The 17,223-nt window shown below is 40.2% G+C and overlaps 2 protein-coding genes across 2 annotated transcripts in view; one reads left to right on the top strand and one right to left on the bottom strand.

Moving 5' to 3' along the window:
- The window catches only part of Mcm7 (minichromosome maintenance 7), a 27,059-nt gene extending 21,745 nt beyond the window's left edge, over positions 1-5,314 (top strand). Inside the window, exons 13-14 of the mRNA XM_053799930.2 lie at positions 4,545-4,665; positions 4,851-5,314. Of these exons, the coding sequence (XP_053655905.2) occupies positions 4,545-4,665; positions 4,851-4,931 (202 nt within the window). The 3' untranslated portion in view covers positions 4,932-5,314. The remainder of the gene's footprint in view (positions 1-4,544; positions 4,666-4,850) is intronic.
- Positions 5,315-7,289: 1,975 nt separating this feature from the next.
- LOC128704794 (protein mono-ADP-ribosyltransferase PARP3) overlaps positions 7,290-17,223 on the bottom strand; it is a 34,608-nt gene continuing 24,674 nt past the window's right edge. The window contains exons 10-13 of the mRNA XM_053799940.2: positions 15,040-15,131; positions 12,484-12,653; positions 9,987-10,151; positions 7,290-7,940 (exon numbers count right to left, since the gene is read on the bottom strand). Coding sequence (XP_053655915.1) covers positions 7,768-7,940; positions 9,987-10,151; positions 12,484-12,653; positions 15,040-15,131 — 600 coding nt within the window. The 3' untranslated portion in view covers positions 7,290-7,767. The remainder of the gene's footprint in view (positions 7,941-9,986; positions 10,152-12,483; positions 12,654-15,039; positions 15,132-17,223) is intronic.

Raw genomic sequence — 17,223 nt, forward strand, 5'->3', positions numbered from 1 at the left:
AAGTTTCACAAACTCTTACAAATGTACATGAATGAACTAAAACTGGACACGTATTAATACCGTCTATTTCGCCTGACCAAGTGATCGTCCACAACCTGTTCAGTTTTTGTTTACGCTGTCTGAGCTCGGTGTATCATTAAATGTTGTATATTACATTAATATACACATTTTCATTAATCCATCCGTGATATTTTTTTCAAAATTATATAATAAACACGATACATAGCATAAATACATAACATATGTGTAGAGAACCTAGGATAACCCAAAAAAGTCAGTGACTTACTTCCATTGCCTTCACTCAGAGCATCATTTCTTCTCAAAATGATGTTACATGAGAATGGGAGTGTTCTTCTTTATTTATTCTACCGTATCAATGTAGAGACAACCTGTACACAATGTAACTTGTACACAAACCAGACGTGTACACTGTTTACAAAACTTACCTTCGCCTGGTTTGTTTACATAACTCTGCGCCTGTCCTCTCTCATGCACTCATTCTTTCTCTCTGGTATGGTAGCCTGGCTGACTACCATACATACCACACTTGATTTTTTACAATAAATACTACTTGTCTCACCCTAGATTAAGACTATAAATATTTTAAGGTAAGTAATGAGTGCACTATGTGTGTATTGTACTTTTTTATTGTTTTTTGATGCCTGGTTCTATTGCTAACTTAATATATGTTAGTGTAAACTTGTTATCTAGTGTTTGTATGCATTTGTAAGTGGGAAAAAAAGGGTGTTCCACTTTACGGCGGTTTCCGCTTTACGGCGGTAGCCTGGAACCTAACCCGCCGTATAAATGGGGCCCTCCTGTATGTATGATATATATATATATATACATATATATACATATACATACACATACATACACAGTGGTCCCTCGTTCGTAATTAATCCGTTCCTGGAGCCGTTACTATAACCGAAATTTACGATTTACGAATCAATTTTCCCCATAAGAAATAATGTAAATACAATTAATCCGTTCCTGACACCCAGAAGTATTAAAACAAAAAAATTTTTTACATGAAATATACATGTAGTACATAAACAATACAATGGGAAATGATGAATGAAACATTAACAGCATAACACTTACCTTTACTGGAGATTCTTCTTAGTGTATGGGAGACTGGAGGAGGAGAGAGAGTGGATTGTTTATAGTTTGGAAGGGGAATCCCCTTCCATCAACACCTCAGGCACCATTTGCTTTTCTGGGGTTGCTTCTCTTCTCTGTTTCTTAATGCCACTAGGACCACCTTGAGAGTCACTGGAGTCCTGTCTCGCAAAATAACTGTGGAGAGAGCTCTGTTTCTGGCGTCTCTTTAACACTTCCCTAAAATGGCCCAAGACTTTGTCACTGTACATGTTGCCAACCTGGCTTGCAACAACCTTGTTAGGGTGATGTTTCTCCATAAAGCTTTCCATCTTACCCCACATAGTAAAAATCTCTTTAATTTCTGAAGAAGGCACCTTCTTCCATCTCTCTTCCTCCTCTGCAGCAAGATTCTGAGCTGCGATGTGTTGCTCTTCCTGCTGAAGCTCTTGCAGCTCCTCAGTGGTGAACTCTTCATTGTGGTCTTCCACCAATTCTTCCACATCCTCCAAACTCACGTCCAACCCCATGGAACTCCCCAGTGCCACAATTGATTTTACAACAGACATAGGCTCATTAGGGTCAGTCCCAAATTCTTCAAAATCTCTCTTGTCGACACAATCTGGCCACAATTTTCTCCAGGCAGAGTTCAAAGTCCTGGTAGTCACTCCCTCCCAAGCCATACCTATAAGGGTTATGCAGTGGAGGATGCTGAAGTGTTCTCTCCAAAATTCCCTTAGGGTCAAGTGAGTGTCTGTGGTCACAGTCAAGCACCTGTGAAACATTGCTTTTGTGTAGAGTTTTTTAAAGTTTGCAATAACCTGCTGGTCCATGGGTTGGAGGAGAGGAGTGGTATTCGGGGGCAAGAACTTTACTGTGATGAACCCAAACTCCTCGAAAATTAGGTCATCCAAGTTTGGAGGATGAGCAGGTGCATTGTCCATTACTTGAGATCCAATTTCTTTTCCAGGAGATACTCCTTCACACTAGGGCCAAACACTTCATTGAACCACTCGACGAAAATTTCCCTCGTGACCCATGCCTTACTATTAGATTTCCAAAACACACACAATTTACTCTTCATAACATTGTTTTTCCTGAACACTCTGGGATTTTCAGAATGGTACACTAGTAATGGCTTCACTTTGAAATCCCCACTAGCATTAGCACAGAATATTAGTGTCAGCCTGTCTTTCATAGGCTTGTGTCCTGGCATTGCCTTTTCCTCTTGTGTAATGAAGGTCCTCTTTGGCATTTTCTTCCATAGAGGCCTGTTTCGTCACAATTGAACACTTGTTCGGGTTTCAGTCCTTCAGCCTCTATGTACTCCTGGAATTCATGCACATATTTTTCAGGTTGGAGAGAGGGGGTAAAGGAGGTTTTGTGTGCGAGGGGCTTGGACTTCCAGCAGGTATGCATGAGCGTGTTTGATAGGAGTGAATGGAGACAAATGGTTTTTAATACTTGACGTGCTGTTGGAGTGTGAGCAAAGTAACATTTATGAAGGGGTTCAGGGAAACCGGCAGGCCGGACTTGAGTCCTGGAGATGGGAAGTACAGTGCCTGCACTCTGAAGGAGGGGTGTTAATGTTGCAGTTTAAAAACTGTAGTGTAAAGCACCCTTCTGGCAAGACAGTGATGGAGTGAATGATGGTGAAAGTTTTTCTTTTTCGGGCCACCCTGCCTTGGTGGGAATCGGCCAGTGTGATAATAAAAGAAAAAATATTTTTCAGCCGTCTTGTGATCCGAACTGGCAGCCTCACCATGCCTTACCACACTGTGTATGCCAGTACGGTTCTTAAATCTCTCAAACCAGCCTTTGCTGGCCTTAAATTCACTCACTTCACCACTATTTGCAGGCAATTTCTTTACCAAATCTTCATGCAACTGCCTAGCCTTTTCACAAATAAACGAAGTCATAAGAGTATCTCCTGCTAATTGTTTCTCATTTATCCACACCAATAATAACTTCTCAACCTCTTCCAGTACTGGTGATCTCATTTTTGTCAGCATAGTTACTCCCTTTGCAACAACAGCATCCTTTGTTTCATTTTTCTTGGCCACTATGGAACATAAGGTTGTGTAGGGTTTCTTGTACATCCTGGACAGTTCGGCCACACTTGTACGACTTTCATATTGTTCAATGATGGTTTTCTTAAATTCAATCGTATTTCTCACCTTCTTTACCAGAGGCTTGGCACTAGGAGCTTTCTTTGGAGCCATGGTAGCTTATTTAGTACTTGCAAGCACTAAAATAAATGGAATATTATGAAATATTTCACTGGAGCACGTGAGGGGACCTTCGCTCACTGGTAAACAATGCCAGACTGGCTGCCGCCCTGGCTCACGCCGTGGGTACGCGTCCTGGACGAACTATGACTCGCGAGTCAACCTATGAAAAGCGAGTCCATGTTTATACGAAAATACCTCTATGATTGGCGAATTTTACAATTGCCGGGAACTACGAAAAGCGGGGGACCACTGTATATATATAATTTTTTTTTTTCTCCAACACGTCAGCCATCTCCCACCGAGGCAGGGTGACCCAAAAAACAAAGAAAATCCCCAAAAAGAAAATACTTTAATCATTCAACACTTTCACCTCACTCACACAATCACTATTTTTGCAGAGGTGCTCAGAACACAACAGTTTAGAAGCATATACGTATAAAGATACACAACATATCCCTCCAAACTGTCAATATCCCAAACCCCTCTTTTAGAGTGCAGGCATTGTACTTCCCATTTCCAGGACTCTAGTCCGGGAAGTGCAACAGAATTCTTCCTCCGTAAGCCATGCGTGTCGTAAGAGGCGACTAAAATGCCGGGAGCAAGGGGCTAGTAACCCCTTCTCCTGTATACATTACTAAAGTCAAAAAGAGAAACTTTCGTTTTTCCATTTTGGGCCACCCCGCCTCGGTGGGATACGGCTGGTGTGTTGAAAGAAAGAAATTTATATAATATATACATTGGTACCCCAAGTTTCATACAGCTCCCAACTCAGTTATGTAAGTGTATTATTTTAAACGCTTTTGCAAGTGTATTTTTGGGGGTCTGAAACAGACTAATCTAATTTACATTATTCCTTATGGGAACAAATTCGTCCAGTATCGGCACTCAAACAGCCGTCTGGAACAAATTATGGCCGAAACTCGGGGTACCACTGTATATACAAACATGTATAATGTGTATATAATAAGCAGAAACAAACTTGGATACTTCTATAATGTGTATAGTCTTATTGCACATGATGTAGCAGTTGGAAATATGATAGTTGCTAGCAGCTGCAGCACTTCCTTCATTGACTTTCATTTAATCTCGCATTGCAAGCACCTGACAAAGGTCCACAGCATGACAGGCCTTGCCCTACACCTCATTTCTTGCTATCTAACAGCCACTTCTATGTCTGTCTCTAATGAAAACCATTCTGTCTTGTCACAACAGAGCACAGACAGCCACAGACAAGATCTATGCACTGATTTGTGAGGTGGCAGGAGAATCACACATGGTGAAGCTAGCAGATGTTGTGGAGCGGTGTACTAGCAAGGGCTACAAGCCAGACCAGGTTAGTAGTCTCTGATAATAGTACTATCTTCGTCTTAACTACTGTGTGAATTATTTGCGACTATCTTTACTACTCGTATGTTACTATCGTCTAGTATGCTACCATTTCTAGTATGGTAGTCATCTACTAGTATAGTACTATCATGAAGTATTATGTTATTATCTACTAACACTACATGTTGACAGGTAACAGAGTGTATAGAAGAGTACGAGGAACTGAACGTCTGGCAACTGAACCAAGCTAGGACTAAACTCACCTTTGTATGATACACTACTACTGTTGCTATTACTACTACTACTGCTACAATGGCTACTGCTACTACAACTATAACTACTACAATTACTATTATACAAAATTCTGTGTAAAGTTAGTCTGATTACTAGCCTAACTTACCACTAAGGTGAATAAACAAGAGAATGGTTGACTGACTGTTTGTATGTGTTTCTTCTGTGTGTAACACTGCCTTAGTAAGTGAAACTAAGACAGTGGTTGACTGACTGATGGTTGATGTTTCTTCTAAGCAATGGTCCTTGAAATAGAAGAGTTTTAAACCATTGTATTAAAGTTTTATATGTATTTTGTACTATTTTTGAAGGGATAGTCTTTGAAATAGTTACTATCCTGGTGTTCAATAAAGAATAAGTCTTTATTGTTATTTGTAAGACTATCCACAGTAACAGTTTAATTTTGTGTAAACAAAATGTGCACTGATACTGATGTGCTATATACACCATACACCCTGTATCTGTGAGACAGGAGGTAGTTTCACACAGCCACGCTGGTGGGCGATTCTTGTGTAAGAACTTGGTACCTAGGTGGTGGTGGTTGAACCTAATTGGTACCTAGGTTTTTGCTAGAGATGTGGTGCAGCCATAGTTGTACACAAAGAACTAGGGGATGAGGTGAAACAAATTTTTTAATTTGCAAAGCACTTGAGACTACAAAAATTGATATAGGCCTTGATGCAATATAGATAATTGCAATGAGAATTACATACAGTTCAGCTGTAAAAATGTTAAGTCTAATAAATGCCCTCGTACTACACTGAGAACACTGCTGCAAACTCGACACCGTCGGAGGATTTAGAACTATTAGTGTACACTGTGATGGCATGAGAATGAGACTGGAAGTGATTAAGAACAAAAGAGTGAAAAGCAACTGTAGGGATTTGAGCTTTCACACATGGCAGTGGGGAAGAACAGACAGAAACTGATGGAACCTCCCAAGGGGGAAGGGAAAAATTAGATGCTAGACAAACACATAAAATGGACAGCTGAAGAGAAGACAAGAGTGAGCAAAGATGAAGAGAAGGACAATAAATGGGTGGCGAAAAAATGCTGGACCTCTACTAACGTCTGTTCAGCTGGCTATGGCAAGTTGCTGTCAGTGAGGAGACTGACCTTAAAATGATTATGGCAAAGTGGTATTATCTACACACCTTTCATAGAACAGGCTTACACTTGTTATAACCTGATGCATTACCACACGGAGCAAGGTGAAGCGATACTTTGCTGCCTTGAAGCCCGGTGCACTTTTACTGATTGATGTAAGTTCTTGTTGGTATTTTCTTCCAAACTCTAGTGCCATCAGCATTAAACACTTGCTGTGGCTCGTAGACACTTGGAAATAATTTCCTGCAATACAGCAAGGAAATTATTTGCTGCTTTATATTATGTTACTTATGTTGGTAATGGTGTAAAATACCAACAAGTTGAAGATTAAGACATGTGCAACAGTTGGGTATCTTGATGAAATGTATCACCTATACAGTAGGCTTCTTCAGTCAAATACAGAGGCAGCAGGTGTAGTAGTGAAAGATGATGTAATCAGTCCATCAACCTTGGAGAAATAGTATTTGAGGTGATCAGTTCCTCAGCCTGGAGAAGTTTAGCTTCATAGTCCGGAATAATATCGTGTCTTATAGTCCTGAACCTATTACGTAACTTGAAGTTGTGGAACCAGCCTGTGCTAAACACGCTTATTCAGGCCTTCCTTCTCATCACGCACTTGTACAACTTTAAGGCTTTGTCCCTAATTAAGGTGAAATTAAGTGGTGGTTGTGATCTGTGTCATTCTTTTCAGATGACAATCCGGGTTATTCATCATGCAAGCCCATATACTACCTCGTTCTTTTTAATTCTACGAACCGACACATCATTAAGGCCATAAACTCTAGCCGTGTCCACCACACGTGAACCACTTTTAGGCTTGTCTTGTGTCTTCATTTTCTTCGTAACTCGAAGACTTAACTTTTTCTTGCCGCTTCCAGCATCACTTGCATACCTCCTGGGTGCCATAGTTGCTTGGCAAATGCATGATATGGCAATGAAAAGGTCAAAATCTGATTCGCACAGATCTGCGAGTCGTACGGGATGTGTACATATGGAACACTAAGACAGGTGGCAGGGAAGGAAGGTAGGCCTACCCTGCAAAAACTATGGACTGACAGACAGGTAGGCTGTCTGAGAGCCCACAGAGACAATAGACTTACAAAGCAGTGTATGACCCCTGTGGATTTACCACTTCCTTGTGATTATAATAATTATATAGAGGAATTTTATAAGAACTGACTGTATATAGTGGAACTTTAAAAAGCTGGTTAGATTATAATAAATACAAACACCAAGAAATAGAAATTTATTGATATAAATTCATACACACTTGTGTGATACATTTCATACAATTCTTAAAAACTGTATATTATACAAGAACTCTGAGTGGGTGTATATACACTGAGAGGTGTATATATGTACAAGGTAATGTATCTCAATATATACACACGTGTATACATGTGTATATGTAACAAGGGGTATATCTCTATATACACCAAGGGAATGTATCTCTCAGGATATATACACTGAGAGGCGTATATCTCAGTGTATATACATTGGTAATTTACATTAATCACTATTTTAGGTATTAAGGTATTCTTGACTGGTGTAGTAGATAGACTTTAAACCCCATTAACCAGTCTTAATGACCCTTTAGTAGAAAGGCAATCAAGTTCCAGATGGTGCATTATCTACTAAAACAAGTTCCAGATAGTGTACCATCACCTCAAGTTGTACCGTGAAACATCAAGTTGGTGGCTGCCGTTAGTAGCTACTTGAAGGAGAACTTAAGTATGTATCTAATACAAGCTTGACTCTCCTTGTACACTAAGTATTCACTCTGGAAGAAGCCACTCTGGGTCCACTCTGGCTGTGGTACAGGCCGACCCACAGGCACCACCACCTCCTTACCATCGAATATTACTGTCTTGTTCTTCTTGGGATCTGTTGATCAACACAGACCAAGTTAGTTTCATAATAATAAGGTAGATAGGTTTGGCATTTACAGTGGAACAAGGTTTTAGGAAATGATGTACCATTATATAGTCAGTTCTTTTACAAAGTTCCACTATATACAGTCAGTTCTCTTAAAGTTCCACAATATAGTGTGATATTCCACTATGAGAACTGACTGTATATGTGGAAAATACTTGATATTTTCCTGAAATACAGTATATGTAAATTGATGACCTATATTGTATTTAATAAAAATTGTTATAAAAAATGGGAAGCAGCACCTGCGCAGACGAGACTCGTCATGTTTGAATTGAGTCAACACAAACGTTAGTGAAGAATCGGAAGAATTTTCGTGCTCTAGAGGTTATATTGGGCTTAAAACCTCTCAAATAGGAGCCGAAATTGTTGGATGTGCATTCCTGCATAATTTGAGTATCAGGCGACAGGACAGGACAACTCCAGGAACCTCAGATAAGCTGTCTAATTTATGTAAAATTTTCATAAATGTAGGCAAAAGGGGGGCCCTGTACATGACACGTTAATCTCCAGTCAAATTGGCGAGTGTTATGATTAAAATATATTTTCCTTCTGTTATATAAATGTGTGTATATAAATTGTGTGATTATATATTTTTTTTTTTTTTTATTATCACACTGGCCGATTCCCACCAAGGCAGGGTGGCCCGAAAAAGAAAAACTTTCACCATCATTCACTCCATCACTGTCTTGCCAGAAGGGTGCTTTACACTACAGTTTTTAAACTGCAACATTAACACCCCTCCTTCAGAGTGCAGGCGCTGTACTTCCCATCTCCAGGACTCAAGTCCGGCCTGCCGGTTTCCCTGAATCCCTTCATAAATGTTACTTTGCTCACACTCCAACAGCACGTCAAGTATTAAAAACCATTTGTCTCCATTCACTCCTATCAAACACGCTCACGCATGCCTGCTGGAAGTCCAAGCCCCTCGCACACAAAACCTCCTTTACCCCCTCCCTCCAACCCTTCCTAGGCCGACCCCTACCCCGCCTTCCTTCCACTACAGACTGATACACTCTTGAAGTCATTCTGTTTCGCTCCATTCTCTCTACATGTCCGAACCACCTCAACAACCCTTCCTCAGCCCTCTGGACAACAGTTTTGGTAATCCCGCACCTCCTCCTAACTTCCAAACTACGAATTTTCTGCATTATATTCACACCACACATTGCCCTCAGACATGACATCTCCACTGCCTCCAGCCTTCTCCTCGCTGCAACATTCATCACCCACGCTTCACACCCATATAAGAGCGTTGGTAAAACTATACTCTCATACATTCCCCTCTTTGCCTCCAAGGACAAAGTTCTTTGTCTCCACAGACTCCTAAGTGCACCACTCACTCTTTTTCCCTCATCAATTCTATGATTCACCTCATCTTTCATAGACCCATCCGCTGACACGTCCACTCCCAAATATCTGAATACGTTCACCTCCTCCATACTCTCTCCCTCCAATCTGATATTCAATCTTTCATCATCTAATCTTTTTGTTATCCTCATATATATATATCCTCATATATATTAATTTTAATATACAGTCCACAAACTTATATATTTACCAGAATTCCTGGTGTATGTATATTTCATTTGTAATTATAGGTCTAGAGCAACTTGTGGATATGAAAGTAGTAGGTATCGAAGGGGGACATTTTTGTGACCTAGGTGTCCCAAATTCCTAATTGTCTATAACTTTGATAAATAATAATTATCTTTGTTATTTACTGGTATGTACATTATGAGTTACATCCAGATAAATGTAATTTTCCACAGTATATATCCACAAGAGGGGTTTTATAAGAACATAAGTGGTGGAACTGCAGCAAGCCTACTAGCCCAGACTAGGTAGGTCCTCCTCAAAGCCAACCCATATACTGGACCAGCTTCTCCTCAAAGTAGGTGACTTGGACCTGCCTAGCACAATCCAGAAAATATACTGCAGCCCTCCTCATATTCTTACTAATGATAGAAAAGTAGCCAGACTGACACAGGTAATTACCTGGTTCATTCCTGCCTCTGCCTACTATGCTGTCGTAGCCTGGTGGGGCCCTGGTAAGGCTACTGTCAAACTGGGTGATGCTCTTCTCCCGGCCTAGGGCTACCTCTACCAGGAACATAAAGCCTACCATCTCTTCTCCTTCAAAGCTACCCCAGTGAGGTTGAACTGTGGAAGAGAAGGTATATTATTATTATTTTATGGTATACAGGTGCTCTTTGCCTTAATATGTTGTAATACTTGACATTTCGACTTACGATATTTTGACTTCATGATGGTTCATTGTACAGGAGGACCCTGCATATACAGCATACAAGAGGACCCCGCATATACAGCATACAAGAGGACCCCGCATATACAGCATACAAGAGGACCCCGCATATACAGCATACAAGAGGACAAGGATGTGTGATGTCACCGTGGTTGTTTAATATATTTATAGATGGGGTTGTAAGAGAAGTAAATGCGAGGGTCTTGGCAAGAGGCGTGGAGTTAAAAGATAAAGAATCACACACAAAGTGGGAGTTGTCACAGCTGCTCTTTGCTGATGACACTGTGCTCTTGGGAGATTCTGAAGAGAAGTTGCAGAGATTGGTGGATGAATTTGGTAGGGTGTGCAAAAGAAGAAAATTAAAGGTGAATACAGGAAAGAGTAAGGTTATGAGGATAACAAAAAGATTAGGTGATGAAAGATTGAATATCAGATTGGAGGGAGAGAGTATGGAGGAGGTGAACGTATTCAGATATTTGGGAGTGGACGTGTCAGCGGATGGGTCTATGAAAGATGAGGTGAATCATAGAATTGATGAGGGAAAAAGAGTGAGTGGTGCACTTAGGAGTCTGTGGAGACAAAGAACTTTGTCCTTGGAGGCAAAGAGGGGAATGTATGAGAGTATAGTTTTACCAACGCTCTTATATGGGTGTGAAGCGTGGGTGATGAATGTTGCAGCGAGGAGAAGGCTGGAGGCAGTGGAGATGTCATGTCTGAGGGCAATGTGTGGTGTGAATATAATGCAGAGAATTCGTAGTTTGGAAGTTAGGAGGAGGTGCGGGATTACCAAAACTGTTGTCCAGAGGGCTGAGGAAGGGTTGTTGAGGTGGTTCGGACATGTAGAGAGAATGGAGCGAAACAGAATGACTTCAAGAGTGTATCAGTCTGTAGTGGAAGGAAGGCGGGGTAGGGGTCGGCCTAGGAAAGGTTGGAGGGAGGGGGTAAAGGAGGTTTTGTGTGCGAGGGGCTTGGACTTCCAGCAGGCATGCATGAGCGTGTTTGATAGGAGTGAATGGAGACAAATGGTTTTTAATACTTGACGTGCTGTTGGAGTGTGAGCAAAGTAACATTTATGAAGGGATTCAGGGAAACCGGCAGGCCGGACTTGAGTCCTGGAGATGGGAAGTACAGTGCCTGCACTCTGAAGGAGGGGTGTTAATGTTGCAGTTTAAAAACTGTAGTGTAAAGCACCCTTCTGGCAAGACAGTGATGGAGTGAATGATGGTGAAAGTTTTTCTTTTTCGGGCCACCCTGCCTTGGTGGCCACCCTGCCTTGGTGGCCACCCTGCCTTGGTGGGCCACCCTGCCTTGGTGGCCACCCTGCCTTGGTGGCCACCCTGCCTTGGTGGGAATCGGCCAGTGTGATAATAAAAAAAAAAAGAGGACCCCGCATATACAGCATACAAGAGGACCCCGCATATACAGCATACAAGAGGACCCCGCATATACAGCATACAAGAGGACCCCGCATATACAGCATACAAGAGGACCCCGCATATACAGCATACAGGAGGACCCCGCATATACAGCATACAGGAGGACCCCGCATATACAGCATACAGGAGGACCCCGCATATACAGCATACAGGAGGACCCCGCATATACAGCATACAGGAGGACCCCGCATACACAGCATACAGGAGGGCCCCATATATACAGCATATAGGAGGGCCCTGCATATACAGCATATTACAATAATGCAGTAGTTTGCATAACAGTAAAAATTCCAAATGGAAAGCAAGCGTATTATACCTACTCTGAGGAACTTTGTCTCTCAAATGACCTAATGTCTCACCCCGAGGAAATAAAATATGCCATATGCCAGGTAGGGGAGGCCTGGGGACATAACCAGTGAACAGAGGAAATGTTTTAGTGCCAGCAATGTTTACATTCTGGACACTTTAAATGACAATTTTTAATTTTGTGTGAAACTGGCCAAATTTGATCACTTTATTTGGTAGTTAAAAATAGTTGAATGGGCGGTTTCTTGTACTCAGTCGATAGAATGGAAGACATACTAGCAAAATAGGTAAGAGTTTGGGCAATTAGAACAATGGAATTCGCCTAAAATAAGTATCAAAGTGGGCAAAATCACCGATGCATAAATATGGCCCAGATCACTAACTTTGCATCAGCGTATCAAATTTTGTACTCCAGGTGTACCCTGTGGACAAGTTTCAAATCAGGGGTCTGGACCCTAAAAGAGTCAAGAAATTTTCTGCATCTTACCGTAACCAGAGCTTTTGGCATGCTCCGAGGCAAAGTAAATCCCTCGACCGACAAGACCTCCAGAATGGGGCATGATCCTGAGGCCAGCCTTAAGAATGGCCGCCACCACGGCCACATTGGTGCCGTGCCACAGTAACTTGCGGTGCTGGATGTCATCATGGCTGGCAAATCTGCGTGGTATTCCAGCAGTTAAATGAGTTTTTAACTCTCAAGTGAGAAAATTACCGTACAGGTGCTCCTTGACTTAAATTTGCTCAACTTTACAGTGGTGTGGCAGCAATTGCTTTGGAGATGAAACTTGAGATAATTTGCCAGCATGAAGGCAACAAGTCCCTAACTTGTATTCATTTACTGACTTTTCAATATTGGTACACCTACCATCCGACTTACGACCGAGTTCGGCTCCGAGAAACTGGTCGTAAGTCGAACTTTACTACTGAATATCAACATCACATTTTTGTAATGACTTTATTTTTTTATTTTGGTATTTCATGTTTTACTTTACTTTTTATGCTGTTAGTACTGTATTTTATACTGTAAGGTTTAGGATAAACACTGTGTACAACACACATAGTTGTTTATTTCCCAGAAACTTGGCATAAAAAACACGGTCGTAAGTCGAGTGGTCGTAAGTCGAGCAGGTCATAAGGCGGATGGTAGGTGTATTTAGTTACAGAAATTATTTGTTTATTGACTTATTCATTGATACTAGTTACTTATTTACCTTACATTCATATTAGACACGATATTTTCAACTTGCAATGAGTTCGTCGGACCATAACCCCCATCGTAAGTCAAGGAGCACCTGTATATTACAATAGAACATGTACAATAGGTATACAGACCATAGCTGACATCAATGACATACTGTTATATAGAAAGTCCATTCTTATGCACAGAATTTCCTACAAATTCGGTCAATTTTGTCCCAGGATGTGACGTACATCAGTCCACTAACACTAGGGTACCTATTTTACAACTCTGTGAACATGGACAGCAAGTGTTTTAAGGAAATACATCCTAATGTTTTTCAGCTGTACCAGGGACTGATCCCCAGATCTGTGTGTGAGCTGAGTGCTCTACCAATCCAGCTAACTAATCAATGTCCATTAGAAAGGTAAATGAGTGCAACACCTGGGTATATTGACCCCAAAACATCTTCAAAATAAAGATATCCGGGTATTTCACATGTGTCTAATTCATCAAATATTTTTATGATATAAAAATCATGGTGCAATTATTTTGCAGTGCAATTGAAAAAGCTCATTCAGAATTGAATAACAGCACTATAAAGGACTTTCCGCTGTTCTTCAATCAAATTTACAAAAAAAAAAGAAACTATTATTATTATTAATCAGTGCTGTATGACCCTTGAGGGTTTAGCACTTAGTTTTGACATTATAGGGTAATTGTTAGGAGTTGCACAGCGTGTAGTGGGCGGGAGACAAAACCCACTAATAACGAACAAGAAATTGAACCCCGTACTTTACTGTTTGTAAACATTACTTATCACCGAGTGTGACTGGCCATGGGAAGGTAACACAGTGAAGAAAATACGTTCATCTGAATCGGGCTTAAATTAAACCTTATGTCCTTTATTCTGTTAATTTTATTGGAAAAAACAATTACCATCTGAAGCAAATACCTATACAATACTAGACATTCCCACCCGGCCAATTAATAAACACCATTTTTACTCAGTATTAGTTTCGAGGGATATACATATTGTGTATTTTTATACGTATATACTTCCAGCAGGCGTGCATGAGCGTGTTCAATAGGAGTGAATGGAGACGAATGGTATTTGGGACCTGACGACCTGTTGGAGGGTGAGGGGGGTAATATTTAGTGAAAGGATTCAGGGAAACCGGTTATTTTCATATAGTCGGACTTGAGTCCTGGAAATGGGAAGTACAATGCCTGCACTTTAAAGGAGGGGTTTGGGATATTGGCAGTTTGGAGGGATATGTTGTGTATCTTTATACGTATATGCTTCTAAACTGTTGTGTTCTGAGCATCTCTGCAAAAACTGTGATTGTGTGAGTGAGTTGAAAGTGTTGAATGATGATGAAAGTATTTTCTTTTCAGGGATTTTCTGTTTGGGTCACCCTGGCTCGGTGGGAGATGGCCGACTTGTTAAAAAAAAAAAAATTACTATTTTGGTGTTGGTGGGATCTTAACCCAAGGAACTGAACTTGCTTGTCCCACTTTCTTAAGTTGAACTTGATGGCCAGACATTACCCAGGTGCTGTGTGACCCCTACAGGTTTAATGCTTCCTCATGAATGTTATTACTTGTACTACTACGACTATTGCTGTTACTACTAGTATTATTAATACGTACAACTATTACTACTAATACAAGAATCACTACTACATAACTACTACCACTATTAATACTAGTAATACAACTACTAATACTATTAATACAACTACTACTATTTGTACAACTATTACTGCTAATATAACAACTACTACTATTCCTGTACTACAACTATACTACTACAAGTAGCAGTACAAAGCAGCAACAATAACTGGTCATCACAAAAATAATTACCTGGTTTTTTCACCCTTGCGGTCAACTCTCCAAGCATCAAGTAGCGGCCCCTTGCGTGTGTTTGGACAAGCAGTGGAGTACGTCTGCAACATCTGAAAAAACACAAACAAACACCCATATGAGTTTACGCGTTTTGCGAAGTTAGGCATAGAGATGCGACCATCCAGGATTTGAACCAAGGTCGTCCAGGCAACCTCCTGCTTCCCTTATGTGTCCGGGGTTCTCACTGGACACACAATGTCATGTGACGTGGTGTAGTGGTCTAGGGTGTCCAGAGAGAGTAGCTAGCTTACCAGGAGGCTGCCTAGCTGACGAAGGTTCAAATCCTGGCTGGTCGCAGTATGTTTGCTGTATAAACACTTCCATGGATGCACTTAGCTATATACAGTGGACTCCTACAAATTCACAGTTCTTAACCCTTTCAGGGTCCGTCCCGTAGATCTACGGCTTTATGGTGAGTGTCCAAACCGTAGATCTACGCCATGAGCTCAGCTCACTCTGATAAACTGTGAGTGGTACATTTGGGCCTAGATATGAGAGAATACATCTATGTGGTATGTGTGCACCACATAAAACAGATCCTGCAGCACACTGTGTATAATGAGAGAAAAAAACTGAAATCATGATTTTTTTATTAAAACAGCAACTTTGCAATGTTTTTTCGTATGTTTTTTATAGTTGTATTTGCGATTTCTTGGTCTCATTTGATAGAATGGAAGACATATTACAGAAATAGAGATGATTTTGATTGGTTTTAGCACTGGAAATGGCTTGAAACTGAGCTCAAAGTAGCGGAAATGTTAAATTTTTGCCGATATTCAAGAGTAAACGAACGACCTCACACGTCTAATACACGTCAGCTGGTGGGTCTAATATACATTCACAAATATGGTGATGATATTTATACAATTATTACAGTATTGCATAGCAGTAAATCTTCTATTTTTTGGTGTGAATAAAAATTCATTATGTGAATAAAAAATCAAAATGGAATTTATTTGTAAAGCCTCAAAACATGACTAATGAACAGAGGAAATGTTAGTTTAGTGCCAGGAATGCCTACATTGTTTATTCTGGACCCTATTTTGAAATTGGAATATTTTGAACTTTGTGTTAAATTGGCCAAATTAACAATTTCCGATCACTTTATTTTGTAGTTGAAACAGTTGACTTGGCGATTTCTTGTGCTCAATCGATAGAATAGAAGTAATACTAGTGAAATAGCTAAGAATTTGGTTGATTGGAATAATGTAATTGGCCTAAAATGGGAGTCAAAGTCGGCAAAATCGCCGATTCGTAAATATCGCTGACACATCAAAATGCGCGAGAGCATAATTTCGTCAATTTTCCACCAAATTTCGTACTTTTTGTTTTATTACCTTCACAAAAAGATTCTCTACGATTTCATAAGAAAAAATAACAAATTTTTTTTTTGAAAATTCTTGGACACTGGTGCGTGACTCCAGATTTGGGCCTTGGACCCTGAAAGGGTTAATTCGCAGATTTTTCATTAGAACCTAACTAGTAATTGTTAGTGTAAATCCGTACAAATTTGCAATTTTTTTTTATTTTGGCTCTTTTTTTTTTTTTTTTTTTTTTTATGGCAATATATAGTTTTAACACTGAATATTAAGAAAAATATAATTCGATAATTTTGTAACACAAATATTAAATGTTGGTGAGTACCCGTATATTTAACCTTATACTGCTTTTACTAAATTAAATTATTACTGTATACGTGTACTTAGTCAACTTATTCCCCAATAATTTTTAAAATTTCTTTTGTCCCCCTTCCCTTTATATAAAGGAACTATACATGCTCTCTGCCAATCCCTAGGTACCTTCACCTCTTTCATACATTTTTTTTTTTTTAACAAGTCAGCCGTCTCCCACCGAAGAAGGGTGACCCAAAAAAGAAAGAAAATCCCCAAAAAGAAAATACTTTCATCATTCAACACTTTCACCTCACTCACACATAATCACTGTTTTTGCAGAGGTGCTCAGTACACAACATTTTAGAAGTATATACATATAAAGATACACAACATATCCCTCCAAACTGCCAATATCTCGAACCCTTCCTTTAGAGTGCAGGCATTGTACTTCCCATTTCCAGGACTCAAGTCCGGCTATATAAAAATAACCGGTTTCCCTGAATCCCTTCACTAAATATTACCCTGCTCA

This window comes from Cherax quadricarinatus, chromosome 3 (assembly GCF_038502225.1).
Source record: "Cherax quadricarinatus isolate ZL_2023a chromosome 3, ASM3850222v1, whole genome shotgun sequence".
Lineage (NCBI taxonomy): Eukaryota > Metazoa > Arthropoda > Malacostraca > Decapoda > Parastacidae > Cherax > Cherax quadricarinatus.